Source organism: Chiloscyllium plagiosum, chromosome 4, assembly GCF_004010195.1.
Source record: "Chiloscyllium plagiosum isolate BGI_BamShark_2017 chromosome 4, ASM401019v2, whole genome shotgun sequence".
In the NCBI taxonomy this organism is placed as follows: domain Eukaryota; kingdom Metazoa; phylum Chordata; class Chondrichthyes; order Orectolobiformes; family Hemiscylliidae; genus Chiloscyllium; species Chiloscyllium plagiosum.
Genome location: NC_057713.1, coordinates 54,664,433 through 54,684,965, shown reverse-complemented (window position 1 = coordinate 54,684,965; position 20,533 = coordinate 54,664,433). Strand labels below are relative to the sequence as shown.

At 39.9% G+C, this 20,533-nt stretch overlaps 1 protein-coding gene across 3 annotated transcripts in view; it reads left to right on the top strand.

Annotated features, from left to right (window-relative positions):
- Positions 1-20,533, top strand: part of thoc1 (THO complex 1) — an 86,606-nt gene that overhangs the window by 29,210 nt on the left and 36,863 nt on the right. For 2 of the 3 annotated variants that reach the window (XM_043688246.1, XM_043688248.1), the window contains exons 6-10: positions 3,755-3,803; positions 6,315-6,410; positions 10,387-10,469; positions 10,575-10,657; positions 15,993-16,101. In XM_043688246.1, coding sequence (XP_043544181.1) covers positions 3,755-3,803; positions 6,315-6,410; positions 10,387-10,469; positions 10,575-10,657; positions 15,993-16,101 — 420 coding nt within the window. The remainder of the gene's footprint in view (positions 1-3,754; positions 3,804-6,314; positions 6,411-10,386; positions 10,470-10,574; positions 10,658-15,992; positions 16,102-20,533) is intronic. The other variant, XM_043688247.1, reaches the window with a different exon arrangement.

The window sequence follows — 20,533 nt, the reverse complement described above, 5'->3', positions numbered from 1 at the left end:
TAGTTCTCCCTGTATTCTGTGAGATCTAACCTTGCTAATCAGTCTCCCATGGTGAACCTTGTCGAATGCCTTACTGAAGTCCATATAGATCACATCTACTGCTCTGCCTCATTAATCCTCTTTGTTACTTCATCAAAAAACTCAATCAATTTTGTGAGACATGATTTCACATGCACAAAGCCATGTTGACTATCCCTAATCAGTCCTTGCCTTTCCAAATACATGTACATCCTGTCCCTCAGGATTCCCTCCAACAACTTTCCCACCGCCGACACCAGACTCACTGGCCTATAGTTCTCTGGCTTGTCCTTAGCACCCTTCATAAACAGTGGCACCACATTAGCCAATCTCCAGTCTTCCGACACCTCACCTTGACTATCGATGATAGAAATATCTCAGCAAGAGTCCCAGTAATCACTTCTCTAGCTTCCCACAGAGGTCTAGAGTACACCTGATCAGGTCCTGGGGATTTATCCAGCTTTACCTGTTTCAAGACAACCAGCACTTCCTCCTGTGTAATATGGACATTTTGCAAGATGTCACCATCTATTTCCCTACAGTTTATATCTTCCATATCCTTTTTCACAGTAAATACTGATGCAAACTACTCATTTAGTATCTCCCCCATCTACTGCGGCTCCACACAAAGGTCGCCTTGCCCTAGTTACTCTTTTGTCTTTAATGTATTTGTAAAAACTCTTTGGATTCACCTTAATTCTATTTGCCCAAGCTATCTCATGTCCTCTTTTTGCACTCCTGATTTCCCTCTTAAGTATACTCCTACTTCCTTTATACTTTTCTAAGGATTCACTCGATCTATCCTGTCTGTACCTTACATGTGCTTCCTTCGTTTTCTTAACCAAACTCTCAATTTCTTTAGTCATCCAGCATTCCCTATACCTACCAGCATTTCCTTTCACGCTAACAGGAATATGCTTTCTCTGGATTCTTGTTATCTCATTTCTGAAGGCTTCCCATTTTCTAGCCATCCCTTTACCTGCGAATATCTGCCCCCTACTCAGCTTTTGAAAGTTTTGCCTAATACTGTCAAAATTGGCCTTTTCTTCAATTTAGGGCTTCAACTTTTAGATCTGGTCTATCCTTTTCCATCACTATTTTAAATATAATGGAATTACGATCGCTGGCCCCAAAGTGCTCCCCCACTGACACCTCATTTACCTGCCCTGCCTTATTTCCCAAGAGTAGGTCAAGTTTTGCACCTCTAGTCGGCACATCCACATATTGAATCAGAAAATTGTCTTGTACCCACTTAATAAATTCCTCTCCATCTAAACCCTCAACACTATGGCAGTCCCAGTTTATGTTTGGAAAGTTAAAATCCCCTACCATAACCATCCTATTATTCTTACAGATAGCTGAGATGTCCTTACATGTTTATTTCTCAATTTCCCTCTGACTATTGGGGAGTCTATAATACAATCCCAATAAGGTTATCATCCCTTTCTTATTTCTCATTTCCACCCAAATAACTTCCCTGGATGTATTTCCGGGAATATCCTCCCCCAGCACAGCTGTAATGCTATCCCTTATCAAAAATGCCACTCCCCCTCCTCTCTTGCCTCCCTTTCTATCCTTCTTGTAGCATTTGTATCCTGGAACATTAAGCTGCCAGTCCTGCCCATCCCTGAGCCATGTTTCTGTAATTGCTATGATATCCCAGTCCCATGTTTCTAACCATGCCCTGAGTTCATCTGCCTTCCCTGTTAGGCCCCTTGCATTGAAATAAATGCAGTTTAATTTATTAGTCCTATCTTGTCCCTGCCTGCCCTGACTGTTTGACTCGCTTCTGTTCTCAACTGTACCAGTCTCAGATTGATCTCTTTCCTCACTATCTCCCTGGGTCCCACTCCCCCACCTTACTAGTTTAAATCCTCCCGAGCAACTCCACAAATTTCCCTGCCAGTATAGTAGTCCCCTTCCAATTTAGATGCAATTCATCCTCCTTGTACAGGTCACTTCTACTCCAATCCTCCCGAGCAACTCCAGCAAATTTCCCTGCCAGTATAGTAGTCCCCTTCCAATTTAGATGCAATTCATCCTCCTTTTACAGGTCACTTCTACTCCAAAAGAGATTCCAATGATCCAAAAATGTGAATCCTTCTCCCAAACACTAACTCCTCAGCCATGCATTCTTCAGATCTACCCCCCTATTCCTGCAATCACTAGCTCGTAGCACCGGGAATAATCTAGATATTACTACTCTTGTGGACCTCCTTTTTAAATTTCTGCCTAATTCTCTGTAATCTCACTTCAGAAACTCAACCTTTTCCCTTGCTATGTCATTGGTTCCAATGTGGAGAATGACCTCTTGCTGGCCCCTCTTCCCCCCCCATGAGAACATTCTGCACCCTCTCTGAGACATCCTTGATCCTGGCACCAGGAAAACAACACACCGTTCTGATTTTTCGCTGCTGGCCACGGAAACGCCTCTCTGTACCTCGGACTAGAGAATCCCCTAACACAATTGATCTCTTGGAACCCGATGTACCCCTCATTGCATTAGAGCCAGTCTCAACATCAGAAACTTGGCTGTTCGTGCTACGTTCCCCATAGAATCCATCACCCCCTACATTTTCCAAAACAGCATACCTGAAATGGGTATATCCACAAAAGACTACTGCACTAGCTGCCAACCTTTCCTGGAGTTAACCCATCTATGTGACTGTACCTGGGGAGTGCAGTGATCTCAAGTGAAGTTAATCAGAATCTCTTTTTGTTGGAGTTGCTCATCACTGAAGATCTGTTTGATATAAAACTTATTTCATATGTTTTAGCCCAAACTTGAATCTTGTCCATGTCTGGCAAGTAGCGAGTTGCAAGTGAAACTGAACATTAGATTAGATTAGATTACTTGCAGTGTGGAAACAGGCCCTTCGGCCTAACAAGTCCACACCATCCCTCTGAAGAACAACCCACCCAGACCCATTCCCCTACATTTTACCCCTTCACCTAACACTACGGGCAATTTAGCATGACCAATTCACCTAACCTGCACATCTTTGGACTGTGGGAGGAAACCGGAGCACCTGGAGGAAACCCACGCAGACACGGGGAGAATGTGCAAACTCCACACACACAGACAGACAATTGCCCGAGGTCGGAATTGAACCCGGGTCTCTGGCGCTGTAAGGCAGCAGTGCTAACCACTGTGCCACCGTGCCACCCAAAAACTTTTCTCTGTACTTCGGTGCATGTGACTGCAATAAATCAAATCTATGGACATGATAGGAGGAAGGAAACCAGAGCACCCAGCAGTAACCCAGACAGACACAGGGAGAACACATAAATTCCACACAGTTACCCGAGGCTGGAATCGAACCCAGGTCCCCAATGCTGTGAGGCAGTAGTGTTAACCACTGAAACACCATATCACATGCACAGTCATCAGGGCATGTCACTGTTCCTGATCTTATGGTGGAAGCAAGGTACTTGTTGAAGCATGTGTCTTTCATATTCTCCATGTTCAAAAGCAATTTTTTGGGGGGGCATCAAGTGAAGGCCAGGTGCTTTTCCAGAGAGGATAAATGAAGTGGCATAGCTTTAGGACCATTTTAAGTATCTTCCTGTGTTTGGTTGAAAGGCAACAAAGGCATAGACCTCAGGAAATATGACACCTGTAAGTTTCTAATATAAGTTGGATTGTGGTCAGAAAAGTCAGGTAATAGCACGCTTTCGACAGTCAAGGATAAATCTGTGTAAAGCAGTCATGGTAATAATTGTGTTTTGCTTTTAGGCAACATTTTACTCTGCTGGAAAAAACTACTTGTTGAGAATGTGCAATGGTAAGTGGTTATTGATCAGCCATTCTAAACTTGACTCTGCTATTTTACAGTTAAATACTTGTATAAATAAGATCTACTTGGTTTTATCTTCAGGCATTGTTGAAAGAACTTCTTAAAACAAATATTTTGTCCTTGTTCAAAAAGGCAATTTTTTAAATGTAGCAGTCATTTCAACCAAGCCTTTACCTTCAAATATGTGTAAATGGGATAGTGTGCCTCAAAGCTAATGCTTATTCTTGAACTATGATACCTTGCACAAGGCAGAAAATGAGATGCCAGTCACTAAAAGACTGTGTGGCAGTTGTGTTAAGACTAAAACTAATAGATAATTTATTTTACAAGAACATATAGAAGTGATAATACTGAAGATGCAGTGACAGCTGATTACAATTAGTGGGCTATCCACATAGCTTTTCTCGTGCCGAACACAAGTAATGACTTCTGCCTTATCATTTATCCTGCTGTAAATTCATTCGAATAGTGGAAGTCTATTACATTCTCCACAGCTCTGAATTTAACTAAGTGAGACTGAATAATTCTATATCTCAGTAAACCATGAATCAAATGTATTTCAACTAAGCAGGAGACTTCACAAAATTAAAATGAAATATTTTCACAACTTTAAACCTAGTTAAAATTATAAATATCTCAAATTTTGTTTTTTTTTTATCCCTTTGGACACTGTAGATGTGAGGAAATATTTTCCTCAAAATTGTGGATTCATAAGTACTTGAATGTGTGAATCTCTACTGTAATAAGTAAATGAATTCTAGGACTTGATTTAAAGTGGTTTTGGGTTAACTGTGGATTTTGCAAAATCAGTGGTTCGAGCTTTTAAAATAATTTATCCCTGTAAAATATAAATCTCTATTTTCTTGTGCTGTTTTCTAAGTCTCCAACACTATTATGTAACAAACTCAGTTGTCATGAGACCCCACGTAACTACCATGCCCAAGGAGGGTTTTCATTAGGGGACATACATTTTGTTTATTTATTGCATCGTGTATGCACTACACCCTCAGTCTGAGATGGTTGCATTTACCTATTCCTCAACATAATGTAAAACTACATAGTTCTTTAAAACCTCAGATTATTTTAATTTCATGTGTTATATTTCTGCAGTCTCAAGTGTGTACCAGAATTGCCTTAAGGATCATTTTTAATCTATAACCAGCCATCCGAAAAATGCTTTCAAGCCTGTCTTTTTCCGTAATTAATTGGCTGCATTGGTATACATAAGAGTATAGTACACAGAAGCATTATCGGTTGGGTGAAACTTAGCTGCAGAACCTAAGCATGAATTTCAGATTTCTTTAGCCATGGAAAACCACAATTCATTAAGCACAGTATTGGCATTTATATGCCATATATAACACACAAACAACCGACAAGTCTATGTCCTGTTTATACTTGACTCAAGCCTCTCCCCATTTTCTCTCCTCTGAGTAAACTATTCCCTCTCTCTCATACTTGTTGAGCTTCACCTTAAATGATTGTCCAATATTTCCCGTGCCACATTATTCTTCTTAATTTCTTATTTCTTGGTGAATGTTTGATATTCATATCCTCTAGTTATGCTTTTTGTAAAAAGAGGTAATTTTCTCTCTATACTTGCACTGTCAAAAGCTTTGTAATTTTTCATACTTTTGTACTTCAGCCTTTTTTCAAGACAGAAGTGATCCAACTTGCCAGTCTTTAGCCAATAGATATACTCACTGATTTGTGGTGTCATGTTTCAAGTCTTCTCTGCACCCTATTCAGTGTATCCATATTTACTTCTTCTGTTAGTTTACTTTTTCCAATATTCTCTTCTCTGGCCTCTGACTATTGATGTGGCCTCCTCCAGATAATTTTGACCTCAATATGGCACAATTGAAATGTATAATTTTATGCATTCTTTGTGCCCTATTTACAACATGCTACTCTATTATAGTATTTTAGAGTCAGGAGCATTAGGTTAATTGTATTTGTGCTATTTGCTATTTGAACTCCCCTTTTTCAAATGTAATGCTTTGGCAACTAGAAATTGTCACAATCTATTCTGATGCAGGTATAATTAAATTGGTCCATACTCATCAAATGCAGATTGGTAGTAGAAGCATGGGTTAAATGCACATAGCTGATACCTTTCCTACCTTAATTGTGTCCCTTGACTTCTGCTACTCCAACATGATGTTTCCTGTTATTGGTAGCTAGAATAATTGCGAACTCTCTCAACTCTATTATTTAATGATGAATGTTAAACAAACTTGTGACATTGATTCATACACAGATTTAGATCCCCACCCCAACTTTCTGGAAATTCTGAACTTCTACCAGTTGCAGGATTTTCAAGACCATCTTTGTAACTGCTGTCTTTTCACTTGATGCCTTTTGCTGTCATAATGACAAGTCACATAATGGAGTTGTGAGTGCATGGCTTCATCTCTATTTCATGCTAGAGTTCCAACTGTTTTTTTTCTGTTGTCATGCCTTTTTTATGTTTTTCACTAAATCTAAATAATTTTGCAGATTTGCTGCGAAGACTTTCCAAATCACAAAACACTGTTTTCTGTGGAAGAATTCAGTTATTCTTGGCCAGATTGTTTCCTTTATCAGAAAAATCAGGTAAGAAATTAAAATAATTTCAAGGAAATTCCATTGCTACTCATGCACGTTTGATGTGGCGACTGTTAGGTAGAGTTTCTTCATGTGTTGGACGTCTATCTATACACCACCTAGAGTTCCATAAAAGAAGTCTGGAGTTGCTTCTCACTACATGTCTCTCAACAAAACTATGACCAGGACCAAGGTTTTCTGATTGGTGGTGAAGAGAGGACACTCCATGCTGACCTAAAAAAAAGCCTGCAATCTCAATGGAGCAGTTTTCACATTTTCCGTCATTAATTTCATTCTGAATCCAGCTAGGAAGGATCTCCAACTTCTTGTAACAGTGGTGCCTTCAAAAAGATCAAGTACCCAATCATATTAAAGAATTCTCAGTCAGCCAGGAAGTGTGAGCTGTCATGTTTTGAACTCCATTCCTCACTGTCTCACTGTTCCCTTTTTCTCTTGCCCCCACTCACTGCCTGGCCTTGCCCTTTACCCCACCCTGTCCCCAATCTCTATCTGCCTCTCTCTCTCTCGCAATATTGTCCCCTTTCTTGTCCCTCTCCTTCATCGCCCGCCACCATTAGAAATTTCCTCAAAAAGCACAATTACAGTTAAAATTCTTGTCACCCATTCCAGTCTCTCCTCCTGGCATGGCATCTATTTCCCTTGCTCGCATTTGTGATGCACATTGTGTCTTTTATTGCAACAAATGTTCCTTTTAATAGTGATGGTTGTGATTGTTTAATGAAAATAAGAAAGAAAATATCTACATCATCTTCAACCTTCCCACAAGCAGCCTATGCAAACCATAGAACCCTTATCATGTCGAAACAGGCCATTTGACCCAACAAGTTCACACCGACCCATTTCCCCTACCCTATGATTCTATATTTACCCCTGACTAATGCACCTAACCCCCACATCCCTGAACACTATGGGCAATTTAGCAAGGCCATTTACCTAACCTGCACGTCTTGGATTGTGGGAGGAAAATGGAGCACCTGGAGGAAACCCATGCAGACACTGGGAGAATGTGCAAGCTGTCCCATCTGCAACCTGAGCAACTCACTTTGTAGCCTTAAAGGGAACCATGTGTGCACTTCATGGTTAACTAAGCAGCAAGGTTTCCATTTGTATAATGTTCCACTAATTATAAAGCAGAATGGCTGCCATGAGCCAAGCTGTCGAATGGAAGGTTCACAGTTGTATCATTGAAGAAACCTAAATTTATACGCTCAATTTGATGTCCAGAGAACAATGTAAGCTCTTAGACTAATTCCTTTTGAATTACAATTACTTATTATGCATGTACATGTGGCAGCCATGTTGTACATAACCACGTACCATAAATAACAAAAGATGTTTATGGGGTAATTAATAGAGGAGCATTATTGGCCAGGGGCAAGTGCTGTGGGATCTTTGGCAGGCAGGCTTTCATTTTAATCTGTCATCTGAAGATTGGGATGTCATGAATGCAGTACTTCTGTACTGCAATATCTACAGGTTGTCAAATCGATTGGTATCTAATCATGGAAAGCAAAGAATGGTTACAGCACAGGATGAGACCATTTTCCCCTCAAATCCTTTTTGGTTCTCCGGAAGAGCAACTCACTCAGTCCCATTCCGTGGTGTTTTCCTCATAGCTCTGCGCATTTATCACTCCAGTCCAGTTTTAAAGGGATTGATTGAATCTGCCACACTCAAGCAACACTTTCTAAGGCCAGCTACTCATGGATATAAAAGTATTTTCTCATGTAGTTGTTGCTCCTTTTAAAAATGAGCATGAATGCTTGATATAATCCTGCCAACAGGAGCAGTTTCTCTTTGACTACTTTGTCCAGACTTTTTGTAATTATCAAATCTGCAGTTTAATTATCATTTCTCCGAGGAGAACAACCCTGTTTCTCCAGGTTGCCCATGTGACTAAACTCCTTATCCCTGGAATCATTTCTGTGATTTTCTGTGCAGTCTCAAAAGCCTTCATAAAGTTCAATGCCCAGAACAGGACACCGTATCCAGATTGAGGTTGAACCAATGTTCTAAATCGCTCAAACTGCATGAGTCTTTTAACTTAGGAAGTGAGGGAGTGCCACCAATAGATCCAAGCTAAAAATTTAAACTCAACGAAGAGAAAATAATAATTTACCTATTTTTATTTTGTAGCCATCTTTCTCTAATTTATTCAGTTGATTTCTGCTGAGAGTGATAGGATTTTTTTAAAAATTTGGTTTCAATCAATAAATTTTCCTCCAATTTATAAAGAGCGTTAATCTTGGAGGATCCATTCTTATTTGTTTTGCATTCCTTATTAAATATTTTTCAGTAGAGCGTGCATCTCAAAAATTATCTTCAAAAACTATAGTGAAGTAATGATTTTTGGTGCCTTATGCAGTATATTCTGACCTGCGTACCTTCCTATTTCAGGAGCTCAAACTTGCTCTCTTCTTTCAAATAAGTTCACTGCTTCATTCTCAAAGTTAGCTGTCAAAGTCTACAATTTTACGTAATATGTTTCTTACTCTCTGTGCAAAATATATATATATATATATAACATACACAAACACACATGCAAATATACATACATGTGGCGATTGCTTTTGTGTTAAGTTGGTCCAGTTTGCCTCTGTGGTTATCATAGCTCCTCTGTTGCCAGCTGTGAGCAGTTTTTAAAGCATCTGGTTTGATTTTTTGTGGGTGGTCTTAGGCTTTTTTTTGTTCATGGATTCCTATTACCTGCTTTCTCTTCCCCATGCTCATCATGTTTCATATATAAACATTTTTGATTTCTCTTCTCATAGAGTCATACAGCATAAAAGTAGACCCTTCGGCTAACTCATCTGTGCTGACCAAGTTTTCCAAACTAACCTAGTACCACTTGCCTGCATTTGGCCAGTATCCCTCTAAACCTTTCCTATTCATGTTCCTTTCCAAATGTGTTTTAAAAGTTGTAACTGTACTTGCATCTACACTTTGTCTGGCAGTTCATTCTATATATGAACCACCCTCTGTGGAAAAAGTTGCACCTCAGGTCCCTTTTTAATCTTTCTCCTCTCATCTCAAAAAAAAAGCCCCTTGTTTTGAACTCCCCCACCCTAGGTCAAAGACCTTTGCTGCTCACCTTATCTATACTCTTCATGATTTTACAAACCTGTATAAGATCACCCCTCAACCACCTCTCCAGTGGGAAAAAATAATTCCAGCTGATCCAGTCTCTCCCTATCACTCAAACTCTCCAGTCCCAGCAATATCCTGGCAAATCTTTTCTAAACCCTCTCCAATTTAATAATAATCTTCCAATAGCAGGGTGACCAGAACTGTACATAGTACTGCAAAAGTGGCCTCTCTAACATCCTGTATAACCTCAACGTGACAACCCAACTCCAATGCCCAGTCGCCTGAACAATGAAAGCAAGCATGCTAAACACCTTTTTAACCACCCTGTCTCCTGTGATGCAACTTTCAAAGAACTCAGCTTGCTTATTTCTTTTACCTTTTGATTTGTTTTTTCAAAAAAAAAACTTCCATTTCTTTGACTTTTGATTTAGCTCTTTGAATTTTCACTCTGACTCATCTCTGGTTCATTCTTTGTTTGAACTTGAGCATGTTCCTGTATTTAAGTCCTATTTGTTTTGATATCTTTCTGCTTAGACCATAGTGTTGCTTCTTGTACTTTTAGCCTGCTCTTGGTGCTGCTGACTTCATGGCAGCTCCTCCAACAGCATAAACCTTGATATTTTGATATCAGAAGTGTGGATGGTAAAAGGAAACAATACCAAGTTCTTTTGACCTGCGAATGAAGGCTAAACATGGTGCGATTCTCTCTGCTCAGTAAACTCTCCAGGCCGGGAACTTTATCAGATTTGTCTCCAATGATCAGCATGTAAAGAAAAATATTTTTATAGCTATACCATAGAACTTGCTGCAATGATCACAGTTTTAGAAGTGTGGATCTAACTAACTGTAATTCTATAATGTGTTTATTTTATTTCAGGGCTTAATTTGCAAAGTCAGTTTAACCTGGAAAATGTCACTGTGTTTAACACTAACGAACAGGATAGTACACTGGGGCTGAAGGTGAGTGTTTATTGGAGTTTACTACAAGTGCGAAAGTCATATTGAGCTATATACCACTAAATATTTTTGTTTATTGTATGATTAATAATTTTCATGTATTTTGAGAATTTTCAGCACACTGAAGATAGAGAGGATGGAATGGAAGTTGAAGAAGGAGAAACAGGCGACGAGGAGCCAACTACAACTTGGTGAAGATCTTTTCATTAACCTTGGAGGAGTTCAGAAATGCTTAGCCGTAATCAATGCATGTGTATTTAAACTTAATTTATATGAATGTTGTTGAGAACATTGACTGTTGCTGCACTGAGATTTCTGTTTGGCTCAACTGGTGCTGTTGGTGCTCTGTGCCTACCTCTTCTATTCTTGTGACATATAATTCATCTGCATATTCTTCCAATCATTTCTCCCAACTAAGTTCCAACTAAACAGCAATGATGTCTTAAATTTTCACGTTTAATTATAAATTAATAAATTTAAAATTAAATGTATGGGCCCATGAAGCAAAAGTAGAAGAAAAGCACAAAGGTATAAAGCTCATTTGAAGAATCAGTGCAAGGAGGCAGTGCAGTGCAGACCTTCTTTGCACTCATGGTTTTGTGATTCTGTAAAGTCAACAGTTAGGAACTGGAGTAGGCCATTCAACCCTATGAACCTGCAGTGCCATTGTTGATCATGATTGATCATCTATCTCAAAACCATATTCTCAGGCTTTTCCAGATCAGTTGCTGTCGTATTTAGATATCAATGCCTTCTTTGGACTTAGTGAAGAACTGACTTTCACAGCTTTCAAGGAGAGATTTCCAAAAATCTACCACTCCCTGTTGGAAAAGTTCCTCCTCCTCTTAGTTCTGCATGGCGTATCTTTTATTTTGAAACTTGTTAAGTTCCAAGAAGGAGGAGAAAGTGAGGACTGCAGATGCTGGAGATCAGAGCTGAAAATGTGTTGCTGGAAAAGCGCAGCAGATCAGGCAGCATCGAAGGAACAGAGAATCGACGTTTCGGGCATAAGCCCTTCTTCAGGAATCCTAAGAAGGGCTTATGCCCGAGTCGTTGATTCTCCTGTTCCTTGGATGCTGCCTGACCCGCTGCGCTTTTCCAGCAACACATTTTCAAGTTCCAAGAAGGACCAAGACCTTTTACAGCAGGAACTTTATTCTGAAGGTGTTTACCATGTAGACAGCAGTTTCCCCTTCAAATTGGCCAATTTTGTCATCATTGTTAATATGATTAGATGCTTAAAGTGAAAGTCCACTATACTTGCACAAATATGCAATATTCATCCTCTTTTATGTCCGAGGTCCCTGCAAACTAAACAATGTTTATAATCATATGTGCAAAACCAGGTAATACACTCTGGAGGATATTGATTGCTGTGTTTTGTCAGCACTTGAGTGTCATTTCTCTCCAGAATCAAAACATCTAGAGTGTTCTTTTAACAGTCTATAAATGAATCCACTTTGTTTTTTTTTTAAAAAGAAAACTGCTGCTTACTATCCAACAGTCACCTTCAACTCTTAACTCTGTTTCATCCAAAAATGATTAAAAAAAAAGAAAAACAACTTGAATCTGAATAGTCCAATGTGTAACAATTATCAAGTATTTTTTTGACCCAGGATCTACATGCATCTGGAGATAGGTTTGCCTTACTGAAAACGTGACATTCAGCTGGTCCAGCAAATAGGTCATTGATTAAAAAGCAAAGGATACTGCTTGGCAGTCGCGAGTGTTGTGCTGAAAAAACATAGCAGGTCAGGCAGCATTCAAGGAGCAGGAAAATCAACGTTTTGAGCATAAGTTCTTCATCAGGAACGAGACTTGTGGGATGGGGGGGCTGAGATAAATTGGGGTGGGGGGGCTGGGGCTGGGGGGGGGAAACAATAGTTGGGAATATGATAGGTAGATGAAGGTGCATAGGTTGGAGAGGAGAGTGGAACAGACAGGTGAGAAGGAAGATGAACACATCAAGAGGGCAGTGCTGAGTTGGAGGCTTGGGACTAGTATAATGGAGGGAGGGGAAATGAGGAAGCTGGTGAAATCCACATTGATCCCGTTTGGTTGCGAGGTGGCAGATACTGCTCAGCACTTTGTACCAGATTAGTACTGACTTTAAAATTACCACAGATGTGTACTGATCCATCTTTCTTCATCAGTGGTATGATAAGCATGGCCCAGTCACACTCATTTTGAATTCAAGGACTCCTGCCTTGACCAGCATCTCTCATTTTGCCTTAATCTTCGTCTGATTGCAGAAGACACTAATTTAGCCTTGAAATATTTTGCTTGATTCTCATTCTTGATTTTCAATTTGACTGAGATCTTTTCCATGCCTTCCAGATCCCTGTGGAAAACAATGGCATATTTCTTTAGAACTTTGCAATATATCGGTCTCAGATTCTCAGAATCTGACAAGCTGTTTGCTTCAGCGCAACTGAGTTTGATTATCTCCAACTATGTTCTTCCCAATAATGTTGTGAAATTTCCTTTGGTAATGTTTATGGATAGATGTTCAGTCTGACCACATAACTGAACAATCGAACTGATACAACTCCTTAAAGATACCACTTCGCTTGCATATGTTCTTGGTGCAGTTTTGAAGCACAATGTGGTTCAGATGTTTCTGATATACTTTTTCAGATATCAATGAAACAGTCACTCTGCTGTCCACCGCCATTCATACTAATTTGACATCCAGTCAGGGAGTGTCCCAGTATTGATTGCTGTCACCAGCAATAGCCAATGTGCTTAATAATAGCTCCTCTTTAGATTGAGTGTCTGGGCTTTTCTCAAGCCCTTTATGTACCATGAAGATTTTCTTCCATCTCTTTGATTTCTATATTTTTGCCGCATGTTGTTTATATTTCTTCCTTAAACACACCCTTTTAGTATGCCCTTCATACTGTGCTGCAAGTTCTGCATGTACTCCTTTATATCAGCAGTTTACTGCTGCATGACTTGTTTTACTGCACTGACAGCGGTTTTGAGTGTGCGCTGGTGATCATCACTTATCTGCCATTTTGTGAACTCTCAAACTCAAGCTTAACTGTTGAGTTCCCTTGGATGCTAGTTCCAACAAGACTGATATATCCAGTGCTTTTTAAGTCTATATTCCTTTCTGTTAGTAATCTCTTCTGGAATTCTTCACATCTTAAACCACACACCAGTGTCTCTTTGATAGCATCATTTAAGACCATAAGACATAGGAGTGGAAGTAAGGCCATTCGGCCCATCGAGTCCACTCTGCCATTCAATCATGGCTGATGCGCATTTCAGCTCCACTTACCAGCGTTCTCCCCGTAGCCCTTAATTCCTCTAGACAGCAAGAATCTATCAATCTCGGCCTTGAAGACATTTAGCGTCCCGGCTTCCACTGCACTCCGTGGCAATGAATTCCACAGGCCCACCACTCTCTGGCTGAAGAAATGTCTCCGCATTTCTGTTCTGAAATGACCCCGTCTAATTCTAAGGCTGTGTCCACGGGTCCTAGTCTCCTCGTTTAACTGAAACAATTTCCTAGCATCCACCTTTTCCAAGCCATGTATTATTTTGTATGTCTCTATTAAGTCTCCCCTTAATCTTCTAGACTCCAACGAATACAATCCCAGTATCCTCAGCCGTTCCTCATATGTTAGACCTGTCATTCCAGGGATCATCCGTGTGAATCTCCGCTGGACACGTTCCAGTGCCAGTATGTCCTTCCTGAGGTGTGGGGACCAAAATTGGACACAGTACTCCAAATGGGGCCTAACCAGAGCTTTATAAAGTCTTAGTAGTACATCTCTGCTTTTATATTCCAACCCTCTTGAGATAAGAGACAACATTGCATTCGCTTTCTTAATCACGGACTCAACCTGCATGTTTACCTTTAGAGAATCCTCGACTAGCACTCCCAGATCCCTTTGTGCTTTGGCTTTATTAATTTTCTCACCATTTAGAAAGTAGTCTATGCTTTTATTCTTTTTGCCAAAGTGCAAGACCTCGCACTTGCTCACGTTAAATTCCATCAGCCATTTCCTGGACCACTCTCCCAACCTGTCTAGATCCTTCTGTAAGACACAGAATTTTGAGAATTTCTTTAAAATTGCAGCAAACTGGGAGATAACTTCACTGTCGAGGTTGGTTGCCAAAGTCAAAAGTCACATGACACCAGGTCATAGTCCAACAGGCTTACTTGAAATGACAAGCTTTCGACGTGCTGCTCCTTCATCAGGTGAAGTCACCTGATGAAGGAGCAGCACTTCGAAAGTTTGCCATTTAAAATAAACCTGTTAGACTATAACCTGGTGTCATGTGACTTCTGACTTCATCTACCCCAGTCCAACTCTGGTACCACCACATCAAAGCTTGGTTGGATTTGTGGAATCTGTTCAGAAATCATTAGTGTTTTTTTGTGAAAAATGGTTCTATAGAACTCCTATTATTTCTTCATAAGAAATAATACTGTTCATAAAATAATACCCTCCCCAAACATCTTCCCTCAGTAATAATAGTCAGAAATGCAAGGACATGTATATCTGCTTCTATTTTGTTAGCTTGAACTAAATAATGTCTCTGTTCAGGAGTTCCAACTGTCTGTATTTTCATCATTGGAGCCAAACTTTCTGTCATAGTTTCTTCAAATGGGAAGAGCCTGTGTGTCACGGTGTACGGGACAGTCTCTATTATCCGAACGTCATTTATCTGAATTTCAAATTTTGCAAACAAGATCTCAAGGTCCCGTAAAAATGTTGTCTGATCAATCAGTTATCTAAACAAAATACTCATCGCCTGTCTCATTTGGATGATTGAGGTTGTTCTGTCCTATGAAAATGTTTGTATGATATTGCTTCTTTCCATTTAAACAAGATATTTCTAAGGCTCTATGCTCATTTTCGAGTTTACACCTCTGGCTCAAAACATTTCCCTTGTGTGGAGTACTTGTTACAGTATTCCTCCACAGGATGGAGCATGTGGCGAACTACTTCTGCATTGTTCACCTCTTTGGAGTGGAGTCTTTTTTTAAAGCACTTTTTATTGCATTCTTGTCACCAGTTTTCTTTGTTAAGTTTCAAGAAGGAGCAGGAGCTTTATTATGGAAATCTTAACTCTCTAGGCAGCAAGATTAGACTAAGCTGTTTCATGCCTAAAATGGCTAATGATGTCATGTTGTTGGTCTCTTCCAGCTACACAAGTAAATGCTACACAATAAGGCTATGACCTGGTTCTCTATCCCACAGCCAGGATTCTCTTAGGGTTACATAAATTATTTTCAATGTGTAAAAGTCAGTTTAGTCTTCTTGTATATTGCCTTTATAAGCTGTGATGTTTCATTCTTTGTTGATATATGTATTTTTAAATTTTTTTACATTCCTATTTCAAATTGTCTACTGGTTGTTAGATTTGAACCAAGCAACCAAACTTTTGTTCAATGCTTCCCCAGGGCTTGCATCCTAAATATTCTGCTTTTGCCAGTTAGAGAACTCTGGTTTAATAGTTTCAAACTGTTGCTTTAATGAGTGTTAACACTTAATTTTTTGTTTTAACTAGCTCTGTTCCAATTGATTATAACTTATACCGGAAGTTTTGGTCACTTCAAGATTTTTTCAGAAATCCACTGCAGTGTTATGAAAAAATTTCTTGGAAGACATTTCTAAAGGTAAAATCTGTTCATGAACAAGATGCAGCCCTGTCTCTTAAAAAGTACTCTTTTTGTTCTGCTTGTGTTCTGTAAAAACAAAACTTCTCATCGGGTGATGGTGGTAGATTAGTATAATTCTGAGAGGCCCTGGCAATTTGTAGAAGTTATTTTTGGAGAATGTAATGTATTTGCAATACCTGTGTCTGAATCTTGGAATTTTTCAAACTTCAGTAGGTCTGACAAAATCTGTGCAGAGTGAATGTTTCCTGTCGATAACTTTCAATAGAACTGGGGAATGTTAGAAATATTAAGGAAGTGAAATGGAGGAAGGGTAAGGAAAAGAATGCAAGGGACTGTCTGTGGTACTACACAAGACAGCACTCATTAGATAACAAACAATTTAGTAGTAATGAGACAGGCTAAGAAATAAAATAATTTCCCAAAGATGAATGGCAGTCCATGAGTGAAAACAAAACAATGTGAAATGTAAAGGAAGAAATTAAAGGTCAGGGTAAAGATTATGCTTTTTAATTGTTGAACTCGCTGTCAAGTTCAGAAGGCTTGAAGTGTTGAATGGAATGATGAAGTACAGTTTCTTGAACTTGCATTGAGCTTCATTGAAGCTCTGTAGTAAGCCAAGGCTAGAGATGTCAACATGAGCAAAAGGAGGAGAATTAAAATTATAGGCTGCTAGAGGCTTTTGGGTCATTCTTAGTGATTGGATGTGGTGTTGTGCAAAATAGCTACCAAAACTGGTTTTTGGTTTCCCTAATGTTAAACAAACCACACTGAGGTAATAAAATATACCAAAGAAATAAGTATCTGTAAATCACCTGGAAAGAGCATTTGGGTCTGTGGTCATTGAGGAGTGAGTTGGTAAAAGTGCACTTTTAAAATTTTTTCTATAGGATGCGGGTATCAATGGCAATGCCATCTTTTGTTGTCCATCCCCTATTTACTTCGAACTAAATGTTTGATAGGCAATTTCAGAAAGCAGTTAATAATCAGTCACATTGCTTTGTGTCTAGAATCATGTAGGCCAATTAGGGAAGGAATATAGATTCCCTTTCCTGAAGAATATTAGTGAACCAGCTGGGTTTTTACTAATGTTTAGTTTCATGACTGTTACTGACACGAATTTGAATTTGCCATCTTTTTCTTCAGTTTTTTTTTGTTGAATTCAAATTCCACCAGCTATCGTGATGAAATTTAAACTCTTGTCCCTAGATCATTAAGCTTCGTCTCTGGATTAATAATCCATTGACATCGTCGCAATGTCTTTGCCTCCCTTTTGCTTATCTTCTGTTGGCATGGAAATCAGCAGTAGGAATATTGGGAGTGACAAAGTAGTGGACCAGGATGTCTCAGAGGAAGAGAGTGGGTCTAGGAAATTGCTAGTGAAAAGTAAGAAAATGGCAGACAAATTGAACCAGTATTTTGCATCGTTTATTACTAGAGAGTAGTGGTGCCTAACCTATCACCCATCGGACTGTTGAGCTGAAATAGTCCTCATTCGTATATCCTTGTCCATAAATCTCAAAATGATAGTGTTCAGATGCAGAGCGTTATTAGGAACACTAGTAGGATATTGCAAGGGGATTTGAATACAGAAGTAGGGAGATTATGCTCAGTTATACAGGGCAGTGGTGAGACCAAATCTGGCATTTTGTACTCATTGGTATTGGTCTCATTATAGCCTTGGTTCAAACATACACGAAAGAGCTGATTTCCAGAGGTGAGGTGAGAGTGACAGCCCTTGACATCAAGGCTGCATTCAATCAAGTTTGGTACAAGGAGCCCTGGCAATACTGGAATCATTATGTATCGGGGTCAAACTCTCCGGTGGTTGGAGTCATACCTGACACATAGGGAGTTAGTTGTGGCTGTTGGCGGTCAGTAATTTCAGGACATCTCTGCAGGAGTTCCTCATGGTAGAGTCCTCAGCCCAACCATCTTAAGCTGTTTCATCAATGACCTTCCTCCATCATAAGGTCAGAAGTAGGGATGTTCACTGATGATTGCGCAGTGTTCAGCATTATTCATGACCCTCGGACACTGAAGCAGTCCATGTTCAAATGCAACAAGATCCAGACAATATCCAGGCTTGGGCTGACAATTGACAAGTGATTTTGTAACTCAAATGCCAGCTATGACCATCACCAATAAGAGACAATCTAACCACTGCTCCTTGACATTCATTGGTGTAACCATCACTGAATCTCCTGCTATCAACATCCAGGGTGTTATCATGGACTGGAAACTCAACTGGACTCAACACATAAACAATGTGGCTACAAGATCAGGTCAGAGGCTAAAAATATTGCAGCGAGTAACTTGCCTCCTGACTCTCCAAAGCCTGTCCACCATCAACAAGGCGCAAGTCAGGAGCGTGATGGAATCTTCTCCACTTGCCAGGATGAGTGCAACCCCAACAAAACTCAAGAAGCTTGATACCATCCAGCTCAAAGCAGCTCACTTGATTGGCACCACATTCACAAGCATCTACTCCCTTCAGCATTGATGCTCAGTAGCAGCAGTGTGTAATATCTGCAAGATGCACTGCAGAAATTCGCAAAGGATCCTCAGACAGCATCTTCAAAACCCATGACTACTACTATCTAGAAGGATGAGGGCAGCAGATATATGGGAACACCACCACCTGCAACTTTCCCTCTAAGCCACTCGCCATCCTGACTTTGAAATATGTTGCAGTTCTTTCACTGTTGCTGGGTCAAAATCCTGGAATTCCCTCCCTAATGGCACTGTGGGTCAACACATAGCAGGTGAACTACAACAGTTCAAGAAGGCAGCTTACTATCACTTTCTCAAGGGCAAATAGGGATGGCAAGCCAGTGACGCCTACATCCACAAATGAATAAAAAAAAACAAAGCAGCTTGACTTTGTTCTCCAGTGCCATACAATAAAAGTAGTGTGTACCATCTTCTGTATGCACTGCAGAAATTCACCAAGGCTTCTTCGACAGTACCAGCTGGAACAGCACTACCTGCATATTTTTAGATTAGATTAGATTACATTACATTACAGTGTGGAAACAGGCCCTTCGGCCCAACAAGTCCACACTGACCCGCCGAAGCGCAACCCACCCATACCCTTACATTTACCCCTCACTATGGGCAATTTAGCATGGCCAATTCACCTGACCTGCACATCTTTGGACTGTGAGAGGAAACCGGAGCACCCGGAGGAAACCCACGCAGACACTGGGAGAACGTGCAGACTCCACACAGTTAGTCGCCTGAGGCGGGAATTGAACCCGGGTCTCAGGCGCTGTGAGAAAGCAGTGCTAACCACTGTGCCACCATGCCGCCCACATTTGTCTCCAAGCAACTCACTATCCTAGCTTAGAAATATATCACCTATTCTTCACTGTCACTGGGTCAAATCTCTCAAACTTAAGCTGTGCTCCTTAGCTTTTAATGTTGCTACAAGAGGAAGGACACTCTCAGAATCTATATTGTCAAGTGCCTTCAGGATATTTTCAATAAGATCACTCCTCATTGTTCTAAATTTTTAATAGGTACAGGTCCAACCAGTTCACGAATTGTAACATAGACCTTTTATCCCAGGAATGAGTTGAGTGAGTCTTTTCTTAATGTGATTTTATCTTTTTACAATCAGCTGCCACAGTAACTTCGACAGCCAATGCCTTCAAGAATTGGGTTTCACGCATTTACCAGCTACGATAAGCATGCTGATTTTTCTTTGGTAGTTATCTACAAATTCTGGTGAAATCTTGCAGGTCAACTTGGTGCTGCTACTGGTTGTATATAACATTTGTGTTTGAGAGTTTTTGGGGCAAGTGCCCTAATAGAAAAGCAGCTGTGTTTGATGATGATGGTTGATCTGTATATGAACAACCAATGGTATTGCTGTTGTGAACTAGCCACACAACCACCGAAAAGTTTTAATATCTCCCCACTTCATGTTACTGCATATAGTAGCCAGGCTGGGAATATTTCAGTAATTGGACATCTGATAAAATTACATGAACCTCACACTGTACTGAATTCTGATATGTACATTTAGAATTAAAGGGTGACCTCTCTTTGACCAGACATACAGGTAGTTCTTCTGTAATGCTATGGTTGCAATCTTGTGCAACCCTGTGTTATAGAAAGATCGTGCTTTAGAAACAGTGTTTTAAATGTTGGCGATGTATTTGCATTACAGCCAATACACATTTAAAAAGTTTGCACTTTAGAAACGTGTCCCCAATTTGTCAAGTGTGTTATAGCGAATTTGCGTTAACAAAGCGTGCCTTATAGCGGAACGACCTGTACTCAGCTTGGTACAGATGAAAAATAAATGATCATAAATTGTGTAATGATTTACAGAACATCATAACTAATTATTTAATTATGTGCAGTTTATATTGTCTTTCATTGTGTTCCGTCAATTCAGTTAATTTCAGGATGCAATCTGTGAAGA